Raw genomic sequence first — 19,048 nt, 5'->3', positions numbered from 1 at the left:
TTCATTGTATATTTTTAATAGGGATGTGCAATCTGTTCAGCTGCTCGAGTGTCTTTGGCTCTATTTGCTGGTGCCTTTGTAAGCCTTGCTGGTATTTTGAGTGTGGATGTCCTAATCCCCAAGGTCTTCATTGGTTTACCCGCCCATATGTCTGAAATAGTTACGACCCTTAGATCTCTTTGGTTTTATATGAACCGTTAGAGTTCCACCCTTGGGGTTTCTCTTTATAAGGTTATAAAACTAAGGTGCTGTTTGTTTTTTTATAAATGTCTGAATCTGAATTTGCTGAATCTGAATTGGCTTAACTGAATTTGCTGAATCTGAATTTAGCTGAATCTGAATACAAGTTTGATGTTTGATTTTTGAATCTGAATCATGAGGTCTGAATTAGGATAATGACATTTATACCCTTCGTTGGTATTTTTGACCAAAAAAAGAAAGAAAACCTAATTTCTATTTTCTCATCTGAATAAATAAAAAAACCCTAAATCCTTACCTCATCTCTTTCTCTTTCAACAGTCACCCTCTAACCCCATATCCTTCTTTCATCTCTTTCTCACTTTATTTCCTTGTTGATACCCTAAATTTATTCACTAAATTTCTCTAGTGGTAAGAAACTTAGTGATACCCTTTACTTATCGTGTTTCCTTGTTGATATTTTCAGAGTTTCTCATTTTCACTTCATGATATGTTCTCTAGGGTTAAACTTCGATTATTCTTGCAGCCGACCACTTCAAACTACAGAATTCGAGCGATTCTTCCTGATTTTCTTTTAGGGTTTCAGCAAAAACCCTAGTCTGAAACCGATTAGTTTCCCTACTGGCAAAATTCTAGGGTTTCGTTCACTTTTTTTGTTTTGTTCGTGAAGTAGATCGAGATTTAGGGGTTCTTGAATTTTATGTATGGCTTCTGGGCCTTCGGTTGGTGAAGGTAAAGATGGATCTCGGGAGAAAAATAGATGGAATGAGAGTAAAGTTTATACCAGAAAAGGTAGCAATAAAGGCCCTAAAGCCATCCCTCCTCAACCTTCTTCTCAAACCCTAGTTACAGAGGATGGAAATTCATCTCTAATTCACTTTATTTCCCCACTTTTCCTTCCAACAAAAATGGTGTGGTGGTTATTTGCTGTTTGGTAGGGTGTTCTGATCTGGTGGTGGTGGTTCTGTTGTGTGGTGGTTATTTGCTGTTTGGTAAGGTGTTTTGATCTGATGGTGGTGGTGGTTCTGTTGTGTGGTGGTATGTGGTGAATGTGTGGTGGTAGTGGTGGCGGTGGTCTGTTCCTGGTGGTGGTGGTGTTGTGTTTCTGAAGAAGGGAAGAAGATGTATATGATTCTGTAATTTAAAGTTTTTCAAGGGTATATGCTGTCTTTTGTAATTTTTCAGATTCTTGGTTCACTTTTCAGACTTGTTTAAAGTCTGAAATGTAAGGGCCTTTATTCAGCCAATTCAGACCTTGGCCAAATTCAGCCAGAATTTCAGAATTTCTTAAATCCAAAAAACAAACATCTGAAATCTGAATTAGGATCCAATTCAGATTTCAGATCTGAAAATATAGAAAAACAAACAGCACCTAAACCTAATCACTTTTTTTTTTCATCTTTCTTCTCTTTTGATCTAAGCGGTTGAACCATATAACCCCCTCTTCACCCTCTCTCTCATCTTTAAATCTTCTTAACGCTTCTTCCCCTCTTCTTTAGTCTCGTTAAGCCACCACATTCCAAACGAAACGAAACGAAACATTAAGATCTATTCCTTTCGGGTTCCCTTTATGAATAACTGTAACGAATATAAACAAGATCTCCATCTTGTTTCATTGTTTTTGTTCGATACATGTACATATTGTCATACTCTTCTCTTGATTCTGTTCAAAACTAAATCGATATAAAGTCAATTAAGTTGGTAAATTCTCGAATCTTTTTTCTTGTTTTCATTTTCTTTATTGTTCACATGTTATTTCCTTTTTCTTAGTTTCATCTTCTTCTTCATCTTGCATGTCTTTGACTTTGACGAAATATCATTACGAGCATCGACAACTAAATAATTGCATATCTAGTTGATCTAAACTCGGTAAGACTCGTTCACTAACTTTCCCTTTTTTTTTTACTTCATAACTTTTTAGTGTTTAAACCATATTTCTTCCCGTTCTTTCTTATTTTCATCTTTGCCTTCATTTTGCATGTCTCTGATTCTGAAAAAACATCATCACCATCGGCAACTAAATAAATTCAAATCTAGTAACCACATATAAGAAAGATGTGAACCGTCCGCATCGCATCCAGCTCTGACCCCAGGGACTCACAATAGCCAACCGATTCTTGTGTTGCAGGAACAAACCGATCTGAATTTGTTTTAGAGACACAGACAAACATAACCTCGCCAAGATAAGATGAAAAAAGGAAACTAAAACCTTCGAAGAAAGTACTAGATTTTCAAAGACTGACACAAAAAAGCCCCCAAGTTACCCCCAGACTCCTCTAAAAAGAGAAAGTACTAGTATGTAGAGTTGCCAACCCAATCCGAGTTCGAAAACCCAACTGAGTCAGTCAGATAATTTAAGCAGTAAAACTGCCAACTGATTTTTCTTACTTGATGCCTCCGTACGTAAAGAGATAGCAAAAGAAAGAAAAGTACACACCGGTTGTTCTTAGGTTTCTAAACAAGAGGTAATTATTTTGTTTAATCGGAAACGGAGATTTTTCAGCTGTGATTGTAGTAGACTTCCAAATTTGTCTAATACTATGTCCTACATGCAGCAAACCCTAATAGAGAAATAATGAATAAAAGATAACGAAGTCGACAAACATTTTTTCCTAAAACCATAACAAAAATAGATCTGCTGCATACGTCTTAGAAATGAAAGAGCAGTGAACTCCTGCCTTTCTTTAACTGTAAAAGTACAGACCATGATCCAAAAACTTAAGAACATGAAAATGAAGTTTTAACAAGAACTAGGAAGCAACTAATTGATATAATCTTCTTTCTTCTCTCACCAGCAGAAGAGTTCTTTCTTCTATGCACCGACTGCATCCAAGAAAGCTTGTCCAGGCTGACGGTTTGCTAATCGTCCATGACATCCAAGAAGCTGCATATTTAAAATTACCTTCATTAGTATTCTCGTTTCAGCATAACAAACATATTGCCTAGTAGTTCGGCCAGGATTCATCAAAGCCATGATTTTAGTAAAGGACACTTTGTAGGATGTTGGGTGATTATTTAATCATGGTCCTTTTCAGGTAGAACAACTTCATTCTATAAACAAAATGCGAAAAAGATGAAACCTAAGTTGCAAAAACAGACCTTGGCATTGACACCATCTGAAACGATTCTGTTTTCAGCCTTCCACTTCACGTAATCACTTCGGCTGTACTTGGTGAATCCCCTGAAAAATAATCAGAATATCAATCAGCACCTGCAATTTACCCATCCATACGAGGTATATATATAAATGGATGTAGTTATTAAAACCCATGTAGTGGGGTAGTGCTTGTTTTGGCAGAATACATACCATTTCCTACTGACAATGATCTTTTGGCGTCCAGGGAATTTGAATTTGGCACGACGAAGAGCCTCTTGTGCACTGTTACCATTGTTGTCCTTGCAGCGAACAGACAAGAGAACTTGACCAATGCTAACCCTAGCACAAACACCTTGGGGTTTGCCAAAAGCTCCCCTCATACCAGTCTGGAGTCTATCAGCTCCAGCACATGAAAGCATCTTGTTGATACGGAGAACATGGAAAGGATGTACCCTGACTCTCAAATGGAAGGCATCCTTCCCTGCAAACTTAGTCATGTACTTGTTACATGCAATTCGAGCAGCTTCCAAGGCCTCACTCGAAACATTTTCCTTCTCCCAACTTACCAAGTGAACACAGAAGGGGAATTCATCAACTCCTTTCCTCTTCATACCCACATCGTAAATTCTGATCTTTGGATCAGGTACACCACGACAGTACCTCGATTTTGGGTAAGGCTTGTTCTTAATCTGCCTATAACACCTTGCAGGTCCTGCCAATTGCAAAGACATCAAAATTAGATAACAGTCATAACACCCAGCAAATTGCTCCTTGAAGAACATAAAAATTTTTACAACTCAAAACCCATGGATATTCAGACAAAAATGTCATCTCAAATACCACTTTCAGAAGCCTATACTTCCATCTAGACAAGCCAGATCATGCAAACGACTAAATAATGGGATGACTTGAAATTCGCCAATTAACTACCTTAGCTAATAGAATACTAAAATGCTTCAAATCGTAATCAATCATAATCAAAGAAGAGAGAACACATGATGTATCATATCAGAATTTTATTATTTCACACATAAATGATGATTCCCAAAATCAACCTCAAGATCCAAAGTGCAATCTGAATAGTAAACCCTAAAATACACAAGTATGACAAAATAGAAAGGTAAAGTTTGCACTGAAAGCCTAGAATATGAACCCTATCATGCCTATAAGACACATCAACCTTTTTACATCTTCAGACTAACCAACAAAACGATCAATAAACCTATCCATTATCGATATAAATCGATCACCTTTACTTTTATTTATCAGAGATTGATATTTTTCCGAATTAGCCTAGAACATTTAGCTGAATAAATAATACACGTAATCATCTAGGCAAATCGATTTCAACACAACAATGAACAAATCTCAAGTCTTAACAAGGTAAATCGTCGTTCTCTTTGAATGGAAACAAAGACGAACGAATATTAACGATATCGAAACGGATTGAACAGAGGAAACCTAAACAAGATCATCAAGATCTACTAACAGAAATATAAGGAAGAGTAAAAATCGATAAGAAGATAAGACGAACTCACTTCTACCCATGGCTGACAAGTTCTGGTCTTCTCCCGGCAAAATTAGGGTTTTCGGAGGAGATGAAACAATCAAATGAGGGTTGAGGGGTGTTAGTTCATTTATATAGGGCTGTAGAAATGCTTTTTGTAAACCCTAACACGTTAACGGCGACGATTTATTTGACTGGTGTAAGTGTGAACACTCTTACGCCGTTTGTTTGTACGTCGGCCCATTCGTCATCCGACTTAGGATGTCAAATGGTACCCGTATACCCCATACTTGATCCGGACCCAAACTGATATAGTTCCACACTGGATGACCCGACCTCCAAATAGTATTGACATCAACTCTAAAATCTAGGTTGTCCAAGTGGTTGATAGTATTGACATCAACTCTAAAATCTTGGATTCAGTGATTCGAGTATAAGCTTGAGTCGATCTATTGGGTTTATACTCATATGGTTTGGGTTATCTTCTCCAGCCAAACTCAATAGCTGTTGGAACTTTGGACAGGAACCAAAGAGATGCTCTAAGGACTCTGGTTCATTTAACTCACACATCCGACATGATTGAGGTATATCATCGATTCTTCTCCCTATGTTACTGAGGTTAGCTAATCCATCATGTATAAGTTTCCATATGAATATTTGTGTGTTTGGTTTCATCTCCTTCATCTTCCAAAACTGCTTCCATGGAAAATTTTGTGCTTTTTCACTAAGGTTTGGTAGTACTTTGATCTCGGTGTAATAAGACTTTGGTGAGAATTTTCCGCTGTCCGTAGGACACCAAATTAATCTATCCTGGTGTGTTCTAGATGCAATTTTCATCCCTGTGATAGCATGAACTGTAATATCATCGAAATAATAATTGATAATCTGCATATTCCAATCGTTAGTTTGAGGATTAATTAGGTCTGCGACCCAAAAAAATTTGACGGAAGTTCTCTAGAGAGAGAGAGAGAGAGTGTGTGAATTTTTTTTTTCATGGTTGCCGACCGGAAAATTTTCCGGCCGGCGACCTAATCGGAGAAGACAAAGAGTGAGGTGAGGTGGAGTGTTTTTTTTTTTATTTCCCCTTAAAATTTATTTCCCCGAAAAATTTCTAAAATTCTACATATTCCCTTTAAAATTTCACACCCGGGAAACTATTTAGTTTTCCCCAAAGCGCTGGCCATGATCAAATACGCAAAACTGGAACGAAATCTACAAAATAGTCGTCTTTTTTTCCGGTACTTAGTAGTTATAACACGTGAAATCTAAACCAAGAATACCTTTCGCAATCTTTCCACTGTCACAGACACCCACTAATGGGACTGAAAACCTTACATTCTAAACCTAACTGGTTCTAACCTAGGTCCATACAAGAACAATTTTCAGTAAACCCATCAACCTTCTACTATTTATTTCACTTCACACCTTTCAAATTCTATTCATATTCAAACACAAAATTCACTTTGTCAGGGTAATACTACAGAACTCGCAGTAAAAACTGATTATTTACGAACGACAACTGATTGTCTTAACATCTACAAAACCACACCTGCATTATATATATATAAGTTCGAGAAATATTGTGTCAGCGAGGATGAATCGTAGGCTCAACATCACTCTGAAGGTCACTTCCAGATACATCAGTAGACGTGATTGGAGGCCTAGAAGTAGAGAACAACGAAGATGACGTGCTCACTTCTCCAGAATATAAGTTTTCGGCTCTTGACATAGAGGAAGACCGCAATGGCGCTATCTCTGTTGCTTCGTCGATCTCGTTAGCCATTATATCAAATGACAGAGTTTCCAATTCTGACATCAGATGGCAAATACTTTCTAGTTCCCTTACCACCTCCGACATTGAAGGTCTTGAATCTGTTTGTTCATGGCAACATCTCAGAGCTAATTTCATGAACTTGTCAACACATTGTGGATGATAACCTCCCATTCGGTTATCAATCACTGCAAAGTAAATTCCAGATTCATATGCTGTCTTCACCTAGAACCAAAAACAAAAACGAAAGAACAACGACAATATTTCAGTGATTATGTTTAAGCTTGAGGAGATTAATTCATCATATTTATAAAAAACAACGGAAATTTGGCGAAACTCCCTCGACCATTCTATGTGGTAAAAAATGATCCATTAATTTTTTTAGACTTGATATGTAAGGTTTGCACGGTTTTGCAACGAGTAAGGTTTGAGCAGTTCATACATTGTGTAAGATTTGCATATAGTTTGCACGGGTTTGCACAGGGAGGCCTAAAAGAAATAGTGGCATGTCATCTTGAACAAAACCTATACTTAGTCACTCGCCTTGAACAATATTTCTTCATTAAATAATTCAAATAAAACATAAAAGACCGCCTAGTCTATGGGCTCAACCTCTGCATAAAGAAAAAGAAACCTCTCCTGCTCACCTGATGTAAGGCTAGAGTTGAGTTTTTAATCATAAAAATAAGCCAGACTGAGTCGGCCTGACAAAAAATTTGAGTTACGGCGCCATGGTATTACAGATAGGTGATATGAACCATCAACAGTGACAAGTCAGCATACAGATTTTCTCAATATGAAACTTCGTCCACGAAAAGAGATTAAAATTGGACAAGATGGACATAATGTAAATACCTCGCGGATGATGTTTTTACCATGCGTAATTGGTTGCATTCCAGTCAAAAGCTCTAGAAATACTACCCCAAGGCTGTATACATCACTCTTGTCTGTTAAATTGCGTGTTAAGAAGTATTCGGGATCAAGGTAGCCCTGCATGGAAGATGATAAATGAGAAATTTAAGCTACATTTTGAGAAATTGCGATCTTGCAATAAATAGATATTCTTTTTAGAAATAAATTTTCTTTTGCTTTCAGCATTGTATCTTGAAACTCATTCGTGAAAATGATGTAACCAAACGCTTTTCTTTTGGAAATTTTGCATCCAAATATTGTGGAAGAAATGAACTTACTGGGGTTCCCTTCACGATCGTGGATACATGGCCAGGCACAACCCCCTCACCATCTGGAACTGGTGCAAGTCGGGAGAGTCCAAAATCAGCAACTTTGGCAGTATATTTAGAATCTAACAATATGTTGGTAGCTTTGATATCTCGGTGGAAAATGGGTGGATCTGCTTCTGTATGGAGATAAAGAATACCCTTGGCTGAACCTAATGCTATACGTAACCTCATTGCAAAACTAAAAGGTTCTTTAACTTTAGCTGCCAAATAAGAAACACAAAAAACAACTATAATACATCAAAATCCAACAAGAATTAATAGCTATAAATGAGAGAGGCAAGATTAGAGGGAAAACCACAAAGATGATACAACCAACTTACCAGAAAGACAGTCACGCAGTGTGCCATTAGGCATGAACTCATAAATTAACATCTGCAAATAAATCAAAGACAGAACCCACAATCCATTTCCCTTGTTAAAAATTGAATGAATTATATGGCGGTGTTAAGTAAAGAAATTTTACTTGGCAAGGAAAATCCCAAAATTCGAGTCACTCAAGCGGAGGGGTTTCACATTGGCTAACATACGTGGCACGTGTAACATAGATGAAGATTCTTTTGTACTGCTAGTGTTGGTTCCTCAGTAGTGGAAATAGACGCCTTTCCAGTTTGGTAGATTTAAGAGTCTACCAAGAGGTACTTGAAAGCTTAGGACTCACAATGGCTTTTGTGAGCAGAGCAAACTTCGGGGGTTAACCACCCCATGCAGTTGTAGGGGCTTACTACCCCTTCAACACATTATTCTTTCTCCTTCTAAGACAAAAGAATAATTTAACCTTGCTGAGCTGCTTAATCAGGACATGGGTTTTCACAAGAATGTTCTCAGTTTAAAACATGCCTAGCCATGGCTTCATTTGAGAAGATAAACCAAGATAGAGATGGGAAAAGGAACAATGTAACACTCAAGAACAGATATAAGAGAACATACTTGCTCCTCGTCTTCATGACAGTATCCAAGCAAAGAGACTAGGTTCCGATGATGTAATCGTGACAACAGTTCTATCTCCGTGAAGAATTCCTTTTGACCCTGTAGGGATTCTTCTTGGGCACGCTTTATAGCCACAACTGTTTTATCCGCTAGAATACCTCTATATACTTTTCCATAACCTCCTCGCCCAACCTGAGTGGATTCACTGAAATTGCTTGTCGCCAGGGCCATTTCATCAAAACTGAAGCTTTTCAAACCCGTGATATGAATTGGCATTGTTGATCCTAAGGAGAAGTAATCAGAACAAGTTTAGATGGAATGTCTTAATAGCTAATACTGTCACAAACATAAACAATCGCGTATAACATATTTAGCAGAAAAAAACTTCATGAGTGAAGAACGGCCAAACACTTGCTTCTGTGCTTTCTTGACTCTGTATGACTTCTTCCCTGTCTTTTCGTGATACAAACTGCCAGCATGATAGAGGCTGTAACAGCAGAAGCAACAACCCCTAATATGATACCAGCTAATCCACCTTTGCTTATCCCAGTTTTGGAGGACTCGAGAACAACTGCAACAACAAATGGTACCATTAGCACATTACTTTCCAAATAGATGGACTGGTTTTGGGGCAAAATTTTGGTAGATTATTATCGAATTTGACCTGATAGTAAGGGAGCTATTCTCAAGCTTACAGGAAACAAAATCACAAGAAGAGAAAGGTGCACCTAAAGGCTAATTCCTTAGTAACGCCGTCTCACAAGGTACCAAAAATTATGTTGGTTACTCTGTTTCAAGCTAAACAAAGAAACTGTTCTCTGAATTATATAACACTCTAAACATCCAACTATTTTACCTTTTCCTTTTCCGTTTTCAGATGTGATTTTTTGTTTAGCGGAAGAAAACCTTTGATTTTTAGTTGGAACTCTTGAAGAAAGCATTTCATGACGAATTAATTAGGGACGTAATGTTTGAACATCTAAAGCTAGATGAGATGAGAAAAGGTGTACAGAAGCAGGAAAATATCTCCATCAATGTTTTCATTTGAGAAGGAACTGATAGAATGTATTAATGTGTAAAAATGCTCCTACGCAAAGTTGCTTCCTGACATTTCGGTGTATAGGAAAAAGGAAGACAGTTGAACTCATTCAAACTTCAAGGATAGAGATAGATGTCTTCCAAAATCCACCTGTACATAAAAAAAACATACCATTTGAATAAGGTCCGAGGAGAGTGAAGTTGAGTAGTTCATATGGTCCAAAGAGATTGCTTCTCGCCAGTGTCCATGTTGTAAATATGCTTCTAATTCGTTGAATCTCGCTTGAGTTAAACGTACTGGAATGATTATTAAACATGGGAAACAACTTCAGGTGCATCCTTAGCCTGGGACCTTCTTCCCAGATAAATGAATCAATATACAGTTGATATCGACCCACGTCAAGAGCAGTGGCCATGTATGCCTCAAATAAGTCACGATATGGGGGGAAGTCCGAAATACTTGGACTTTTCAACCGGTATCCAACTCTGATAGGTGCAGCACAAAAGCATGGAACAGGTGAGGCTGGGACATATTCGAAGAAATTCTCTGAAGGGCATGATTGCATTGAACAAGCAACTTCGGATTTGTTTGGGCTATTAGATGATTTATTAATATCAGTATTAGATCCACAGAACTGGGCTATATTGAGTTCATTTTTCCTGCTACAGACAGGGTTGCCTTGAAGCCTGGATTTTCAAGAAGCACACTTAATTGGATTAGAGAAAGATTCATAAAGCCATTAAAAGGATAAACTCTAAATGTTCTATATAAGTTCCATATAGCAATCATAAGTGGGCTCTGAACCACATGTTCCCAACCATATATATGTTCTAGCCAAATTTTTATTGCTACATCCTCACAATATAGTACTCGTAAATATCCAATATATAGTCCACGTGAGAGTACTAAGAGCAATCAGAGGGTTGAGAGACAGTATCCAAGCAACCGGAGTACATATTTGAGGCCAGTAAGTGATTTAAGCAAGTACACGAAAGAATCAACTGAAGTGTGCAGTATATTGAAGTTATCAAATAAAAACAATTCTCACAGGAAATCTCAAACTCCGAAGTTTCTATAAGCAAAAAATTTAACCAAATCTGTACTAGGAACTCCTTATATCGAGATCTCTATGAATAAGACTCCAAAACATTATAAAACTCCAATAGGAATAACAAGTGTACTTCGGCAAACTTCAATACGTAACTTCCACAATTTGAGACGCTATTGTGTATTCCTTCATTTAGGTTTCAGGTGGATGCCAATGACTAACCCAATTAGAACACCTCTTTTAGATGGCTAAGAACTTACAAAAATTCCCTTAGGCAAATATAAAAAATACAAGCTAAACAGGCTGTACCACCACCAGGCATTGAGATAACCCATGGGATTACAAGACACAATCATGATAGAAATGCATCACAAATCTGACTTCTTTTAAGTAATGTAGCCTATATAGAGGGATGATCGTTCCTCAAATTTGACCTTACAGAGTAACTAACAGCAAAGTTGTCCCGAAGGGGCTGGCAACTAAATCAAGGTAAACTCTACGGGTTTATTCATTTTAAGATTCACATTCACATCCTGAATTAGCAGACACATTAATACTAGAAGGTGAGAAGAAAGTTTAATAGCTATGTTAATGAGCTTTAACCATACCTTATAGTGACTTTTTCGGGAGGCTTAAGAGCACCAGATATTTTTGAAAGTGCATTGTTCCGGAAGTCTCTGCAAGTTCGAAGTTTCAAATCAAATTTATTAATAATCAATTCATATCAATTAATAGAGGGTTGATACTATTCTGAACTCATGAGCACATAGAGGCAGAATTAAGCACCTTAAGAGAGTAATCCAATTTTTTATAAAATAAGAACATTAACATGTTGTTATGCTTAAGTTCTTACATCACAAGTCTTTCCGATGGGCTGAATGTCCTATTCTGCCAAATGTTGGAAGGGACAGTATCGCTGAGCATATTGTTCTCGACTGACCTGTTAGAGGAAAGGGTTATGTAATAATCGAATATGTTCAGTCTGTAACCACAGGTTAATCACTTCTGTATGAAGTTCACATGTTAAAAAATGCCAAGAGCAAGAAAGAGATTTCCTCACAATTTCTGGAGTAAAGGAAGTCCCGAGAAATTTGAGGGTATAGATCCATTGAGATTGTTGTCCGACAATATGCTGCATACCAAATAAATTACTATAGATAAGCTTGAAATCTTTCCAATCAGATTCGCGGAACATACGCAGGTAAACATGGTAGTTTAATAAAGAAGACAAGACAACTCAAAAATTTAGTCCAACCAATGTGATGCTTTGTCACTGATTTTGCTTACATAGTAGTGATATTACCAGACAACTTGTTTGACGGTATCGCCCCAGTAAGCTTGTTATAGCTAAGATCTCTGTAACATATACAGGAGAGACCAAACATATGATCAGACCAATAAACAGAACCAGTAATCTATACTGACACTGTTCTTTAAGAATGCAACTGTTGGAAATCTATTTCTATGGCTTATGTTCTTTACAGCCCATAAAATGCCCCGATAAAATTTGAAGCAATTACAGATTCTGGAGGTACTTTCTTCGATATAGACATAAAAATTCCAACAACTCACCGCATCTCTTACTCGTTACAACTTCTAATCGAGCAAAAGAAAATATAACATCAAATGAAAATGACTATCATGTGTAGAAGGCATGATTTTTAGGTGACAAATAAAAAGAATGCATAATAAGTAAATGTTAGAACCTCATAGAATTTTTAAGTAGTTAAAGAGACTTACATATAGTGGAGAGTGGGAACCATGCTCAAGTCCGGTACAGATCCTTGCAAGCTACAGTTTCTAAGACTCCTGTTAAGTCAAAGGAATTAATTAATATGACATCTTCTGGTCCAGAATACTAATAGCTTATAGTCTTATGCCAAGTCGTGTGAACTGTATCTTCAGTATCTCATATATACTATGTAATATGGAAATTGAAGCAGAGAGGAGTTCAACATGGTCAGTGGAAAATATCAAAATGGAAATGGTCGTGTACGCACCCATGCAAACAACATATACACAGCGGACCTCCGTCTCTTTCCAGATTTTACTATCTTGGAAATAAATGCTCAGCGATGACACATTTATACAATTTGGCACACTTACAATTTCACTAGCCTCGGTAGATTCCCGTAAGAAGCTGGGATTTCACTTCCCTTGAATTGATTGTTATCGAGTTGTCTGCAAGAAGAGTGAAGAACTAAGAGAAACATAAATACTAATAAAATAGTTTGACATATTTCAGTGAAGTCAATAATAGGTACCAAAGATGCATATACAAAATGTACAAATAGAAACCAACAAATCAGAACACGTCGAAGCAAGAGACACATACAGTATAAGCAAGGTTGAAATCATAGAAAACTCTGGTGGAAGATACCCCGATAAGTTGTTATTGTCGAAAAGGCTGCAATAACCAGTAATTTGGTTAATAGTGGAAAGCAGAAGCAGAGTAACACCAACATTCTCCATGCAATACTGAAGGTTACTAGTTAAAGAACAAAAAAATAACTTACAAGTGAGCAACATTAGGTAATTTGGAAAGCTCTGGTGGAATTTGACCGCTAAACGAGTTATTGTTCATGTGACTGCAAAACATATGTTAGTCCATACAACCACACAAGCTAACTAAAATACTTCAGCAGCAAGAAACTTCTCCTCATGACACCACTTACAAGTGCTTAGTTTTGTTCAAGTTTGCCCATGATTTTGGAATTGGGCCTGATAAACGGTTTGAGTCCAATTGGATTCTGTCAAGGTTGGGAAGGTAACCTATCTCTTCAGGTAAATACCCTGATAATTTGTTTCCGCTCAGGAGCCTGCAATGCATAATTAGAGTATTAATGTTTTAAGAATAAAGTTAAAGTGAGAAAAGAAAAATCAGAAAGACAGGATTAGGAACAAATCTTATAGAATATCAATTGTAAGGGGAGAACCAAATGGAATATAGCCCCCCCCCCCCCCCCCCTCTTTGCCGTATTTTGAGGTTTCCTCTAAGTACAGCCGTTTGATTGAAGGGTTTTTCATAATGACTTTGCCCTCTTACTCATTCAAATGAAAAATAAATATAAGCTGAAAAATAAAAGAATGAAGGCGAGATTTCAGAAAATAAAAGTTAAGAGAATAGAATGATTGTCAAAACCTTGAATATTTCATTGTTTTGCAATTTAGTGATTGTCTGCATGGCTCAGAATGGAGTAATACCTTACTTCGAGTTCAACATAGCATAATATGCAATTCCTAGTGGCCGTTTCCAAATTATATTTCCTTCTTTTACAGTCATTGTTTATTTCAGAAACAACTCTCAAATTATATCAATTTCATTGCTAAGCAGCTTCATCCACTTATAGTGAAAAAAAAGACAGACTTCCTTGTAAATCGAAAGAAATGACATATAAAGAAGGCGGTATTGCAAATTCTGACTTTCGATATTTGGTTTTGCAGGTCCTAGTTTCAACCTTTAGTTCTAGCATAGAAAAGTTGACTATACGACAAAGAAATGCATATAATTAGTGCTGTCATCAACTTTCAAATCTCAAATGGAAACACGCAATTACAATGGTGTAGGTCATTCACAAGTAAGAATTCTAGGTCAGTGATGATTCACTAAGATCATACTCCGGATAATAGATCTAATTTGCAAGTATATATTGCTAAAACTCCTTATTAAAGACAACACAATATGCACGAATTTTGGGAGCAAATATCTCTATAAACCAACAACGGCTAACGAGATGTTAGTTATATAACTTTTGGGAGGTGATCACAACATTTTACAAGAACGAACGAGTTAAGTCTGACTTACAGAAGTTCCAACGAAGTCATATTCCCAATTTCCTGTGGTATAGTGCCAGCGATGTTGTTCCACAAGAAGTCTCTTCAGGAGAAAGGAACAAAGACAGAGGAAATGTCAGCAGAAGTCCCCTAAAAAGTTTTATTCTTCACTTGAACTATAAAAGGTGATTGGATATGCTCATTTAATTACTTATGAAATTCAAAAAAATGTAACTGCTAACATTATTCTTGCATGTAAAAGTTGTCCAATCTCAGGGGCTAAAGTTCCAGAAAGATTCATATTAAGCAGCTGCCTGAATGAGAAGAACAAAATCGTTACAACGAAAGCAAGAGGGAAACATAAAAGGAAAGGAACACTATAAAATTATATAGAGGAAAGGTAAATCTTACACTTCATCAACATGTAAGTACCCATCATTTCTAGCTGTGTTAAAGCACAAAATTCCTACCCACTTCGAATTACAAGGATCCCCTTTTCCCCAACTTCGGAGACGCTTTAAGGGATCAATGAGACTACTCTTGACTGCTAGCAATGCATCAACTACATTTTATGTACATAAATCATGAAACATAATTAGCAATCACGAAGTTCCATCGTTACATGTTAGGTTCGTAATTTTGGTGTTCGTACTTAAGTCATTCATTTCTTCAACCTAGAAGTACTACATGAGAACAAAAACTCTAAAACGAACTTATCTCCGAGTTTTCTGCAGTTCAACGGCGTAAATCCGGAGATATAAAGAGTATTCATTTTCCCAAATCTTTATCCTTTATGTATAACTTAAATAAAATAAATGGACTAATTAGCAAGGGTACTAAAACTCACCTTCTGAAGGGTCAGTAACCTGAGCTACCGAAACCAGAGCAAAGCAACAGAGGAAAACAACAAGAGTGGTACCTGATATCCGAAATCTCACTCCTGACATATCTTATCCCTAATATAAAAACAAACATACTTTTAATTTTAAAAGGAAACATTTCAAATTCTCAACATACTATACTAATAAATTAAAAAACAAGAACACCTTTGAATCTGTCAAATATTCTAAAGAAAACTCAAGAACCTCATAACCCCTACATTAGTTACAGTTCAAACCCTAAATGGATTTGTCACTAGCTCGCATTTGATTCAAAACAACCATCCCAGTAGTTATAATACGAAATCAACAAATAAGAAACTGAAAATCTCTTGGATATACTAAAGATAACACAAAAATCTCATAAATCCTAAACTAGTTGCAGTTCAAACCCTAAATGGATTTGTCACTAGCTCGCAATTTGAATCAAAACAACCATCCCAATAGTTCTATCAAGAAACAAAACGAGAAAGAAAACTGAGAATGTTTGACATGCCCCCGAACATGACTGAAGATTTCCATAAAACCCTAATTAATTACAATTAAAAACCAAAAAGACCAAAGAATCTCATAATCAATCGACGAATTAAACTCAACTGATGAAAATGACAAACAACAGAAGGAAAATGAGATTGTGAAGTTGATTTCGATCATTATATGTTGAAGATGATAACGATGATCTTATATGTTGTTGGATTAGGATTTCCAAGATCATTAATGGCGGAATCGTCATATGGTTAGTAGCAGATTTCACTCCAAGTTAGAAATGGATTTGTTTGGTGCGGAAATCGGGCTTCTTCCTTCGTCACTCAAATTTAAATCAGATTGTCGATTTCTGGCGCCAAAGAATAAGAAGCTTATAAATAGTTCTCGCGAAAGAAAAAGGGCAAAACCTTAACGAACGCGAGAATGCTAACGTGCGCATTTGGCTCGATTTTGTTGACCGTTTCCATTACTAGGTATTTTGCTTTTGGAAGGTAATTAGTCTTGTATCTACTCCTAAATCAATAAATAGGGGGTAATATTCTCCTGTTATTGCCCTTTTGTAAATATTTGTCAAATTCATTCTCAATATTTATATCCAAAATTTATAGTTGTCAAGACAAACATACCGAATCAGTAGTTTTTGTCTTAAAAAACGAGATTTCATTCTCAATATTTATATCCAAAATTTATAGTTGTCAAGACAAACATACCGAATCAGTAGTTTTTGTCTCAAATTCATTCTCAGTATTTTAACAACCCAATTATATCTTAGAAAAAATTCAATCTTGTTTTCATCTAAAATATGCATGTAAACTAATATATATTCTGCTGAGATTTTCATTATTTTTGTTAGGGGTGAGCAAAAACCGAACCAATAGGCCAAACCAAATCAAGTCGAACCGCAACGATCGATTTTTGGACCGAACCGATCACCGTTCGACTCGATCCGGCCGAAACACCGAAAAACCCAAATTGACTTGGTTTGGCCTCGGCTTGGGTTTCTAGAAACCGCCCAAGCCGAACCGACCGAACTCTTTGGAAAGAGGGAATAACAATTTTGTAAAGTTAATAAGACAAAAAAATTAGGAAAACCATAATCAAATCTTCCAAGTCTAAATTTGTCCTCCTTCGTAGTTGTTGTTATCGGCTTCGTCAACCACAACCTATTCAACTTGATTAAAAGGTTTTTACAGGTAAGTCTTCACTAATGTTCTATGTATCATAACTCATTCTTAGTTAATAACTTAAAAATATAGATTTTGCATTCGCACTTCTACTTCTTTTTTTGTTTATAATGGTAGAAAAGTACGAAGAATTTTTAATTATTATTTTCCGTATATGTAATGGTGGAAAAGTACGATGGACTCTTAATTTTTATTTTCTGTATATCCAATGAAATGAATAATATTAGTTTGACATTTTCTATAAATTGTGTTCGGTTAAACCGATCAACCGAACCGAACCAAACCGAGTCGAACCATGTCGGCCGGCCGAATGATCGGCTCGACTTCGGCCGATGATTTAGTCAAACCGCCACTTATTGGTTCGGCTCCGGCTCGAACCAAAATCGAAAAAAAACCGACCGCTGCTCACCCCTAATTTTTGTAGCATTTTATTGATTTGAACAACATCATATGCTTTGTTAAAAAATTTACATAATTTTCTTCTAGCATTTCTTTTATTTTCTTATGAATTTTGGCAACTCTACCAACATCTTCTAAACTCTGAAAAATCAATCATATTTTTACAAACATAAATTAGTTGGACAAACAAAGAATATTGTCGACATCGTTGTGGTATTTGCAGCATTCTTGTAATATCTTCTAGCATTTCCATTAACTCTCAGCATTCTTGGAATATTGTCGACATCGTTGTGGTATTTGCAGCATTCTTGTAATATCTTCTAGCATTTCCATTAACTCTCAACATTTTTAACATCTTTGACGATATTTGTACTAAAATTTAGAGTAATTAAAATTAAGAGAAACTCATTAAAACATAATCAATTACAATATAATTCATTACAAGAACTAATAACTTCAAGCTTTTTTTTTTCCATTTATCCTACAATTCATCCAGAAACATCCAAGTCGATTCAACCCTCATCCTTTGCGATTGCATTGATAAATCTTTGATTAACATCCCGTGTGAAAAAGGCTTATAGTTATCTTCGACCACAAGTTCATCCACGTGAAAAATCACATACAACCACAATCTCGCCTATAACTTTGTAAAATATATTAGTGTTCAAACAAGTGCTTGTAATTCATGGAATGATAAAATAAAAAAAACGTAAAAGAGTCGAAATGTAAAACTTCACAAAAAATCTGTACAGTTGTCGATAAAGTCATTTTGAGAGTAACGATGTTATGTTTGTAAAATATATTATTTTTTGTTAGAGTTCAGAAAATGTTGTTAAAATTTTCACAATTTATGCAAAATCAATAAAGTGCTACAAGAAATTTGAGGGCGTTGCCGACTGCAAAGAAACTCGCTCATTCAAAATTACAAAACGTAAATGAATTTTTTGGGTAAGTCAGAATATTATAAAACGTAAATATGTTGTTAGAATCAAGATAATGCTATGAAAATACAAAAAATTTGCAAAATGTATAAGTAATTTTCATGCAAATTTTCTAGAGAAAACAAGACTGTAGAGAGAGAAACAATGGGACAAGATCTAAAGAATTTTTTTAAGAAAAAGATTGATATCTTAGCTTTAAGAATAAGAACAACAAAACCATGCATGGTGCAACAACCTATCGTGAAAAAAAAAAACGAGAATATGATAAAAAAAAAGATCTATAATCCATTCAGCACCATTATCTTCTTGTTTTCTCCAGGTGAAGACTAAAAAGTGTGGATGAATTTTCTCTGCAATTTCTTTAGGTTTTATCTCGGTGAACTGAAGAAGAGAGAGTTATGGTCGATTTTTTGTTAGTCAAAAGATTAGGGAAACATTCCTTTAAAAGGAAAAGACAATTTTTTGTAGGGATAGAAACTTCTTATTCAAGAACTATTTTCATGAAACTGAAAAAATTATTTATATCTTCTAATATGGGTAATTTTATTTAACCTGGGA

General features: G+C 36.0%; 2 protein-coding genes across 3 annotated transcripts; both read right to left on the bottom strand.

Moving 5' to 3' along the window:
• Positions 1–2,748: 2,748 nt before the first annotated feature.
• On the bottom strand, positions 2,749–5,088 carry LOC147568663 (large ribosomal subunit protein uL16-like). Its single transcript, XM_086655063.1, has 4 exons — positions 4,834–5,088; positions 3,506–4,007; positions 3,298–3,379; positions 2,749–3,082 (listed from the first exon to the last, which is right to left on the bottom strand). Exons 1-4 carry the CDS (start codon positions 4,841–4,843, stop codon positions 3,011–3,013), a joined length of 666 nt encoding a protein of 221 aa, XP_086511189.1. The 5' UTR covers positions 4,844–5,088; the 3' UTR covers positions 2,749–3,010.
• A 1,093-nt stretch (positions 5,089–6,181) lies between these two features.
• LOC147568662 (putative LRR receptor-like serine/threonine-protein kinase At1g06840) lies at positions 6,182–16,459 on the bottom strand. 2 transcript variants are annotated; one of them, XM_086655061.1, is made up of 21 exons: positions 16,078–16,459; positions 15,450–15,558; positions 15,014–15,164; positions 14,845–14,916; positions 14,634–14,705; positions 13,504–13,647; positions 13,345–13,416; positions 13,164–13,235; positions 12,935–13,009; positions 12,569–12,637; positions 12,116–12,184; positions 11,889–11,960; positions 11,682–11,768; positions 11,437–11,505; positions 9,952–10,466; positions 9,157–9,312; positions 8,742–9,025; positions 8,135–8,186; positions 7,764–8,014; positions 7,429–7,563; positions 6,182–6,798 (listed from the first exon to the last, which is right to left on the bottom strand). In XM_086655061.1, exons 2-21 carry the CDS (start codon positions 15,547–15,549, stop codon positions 6,388–6,390), a joined length of 2,928 nt encoding a protein of 975 aa, XP_086511187.1. In that variant the 5' UTR covers positions 15,550–15,558; positions 16,078–16,459; the 3' UTR covers positions 6,182–6,387. The 2 variants fall into 2 exon arrangements, with proteins under 2 accessions (XP_086511187.1, XP_086511188.1); XM_086655062.1 differs by having other exon boundaries at positions 16,374–16,459.
• Between the last annotated feature and the right edge of the window lie 2,589 nt (positions 16,460–19,048).

The sequence above is a fragment of the Eschscholzia californica genome, unplaced genomic scaffold (assembly GCF_041429995.1).
Source record: "Eschscholzia californica isolate CP2 unplaced genomic scaffold, dmEscCali1.0.p SCAF_1, whole genome shotgun sequence".
Lineage (NCBI taxonomy): Eukaryota > Viridiplantae > Streptophyta > Magnoliopsida > Ranunculales > Papaveraceae > Eschscholzia > Eschscholzia californica.
Note: the sequence above shows the minus strand (reverse complement) of the source record. Positions and strands in the feature narration are given on the sequence as shown.

Coding starts and splice junctions, on each gene's coding strand:
- LOC147568662 (XM_086655061.1), bottom strand. CDS start 15,549: ATGTCAGGAGTGAGATTTCGGATATCAGGTACCACTCTTGTTGTTTTC. Junction 11,961..12,115: donor TCTGGTAATATCACTACTAT/GTAAGCAAAATC, acceptor TTTGGTATGCAG/CATATTGTCGGACAACAATC. Junction 9,026..9,156: donor AGAGTCAAGAAAGCACAGAA/GCAAGTGTTTGG, acceptor ACTTCTCCTTAG/GATCAACAATGCCAATTCAT.
- LOC147568663 (XM_086655063.1), bottom strand. Junction 3,380..3,505: donor ATCATTGTCAGTAGGAAATG/GTATGTATTCTG, acceptor ATTATTTTTCAG/GGGATTCACCAAGTACAGCC. Junction 3,083..3,297: donor CAGATGGTGTCAATGCCAAG/GTCTGTTTTTGC, acceptor TTAAATATGCAG/CTTCTTGGATGTCATGGACG.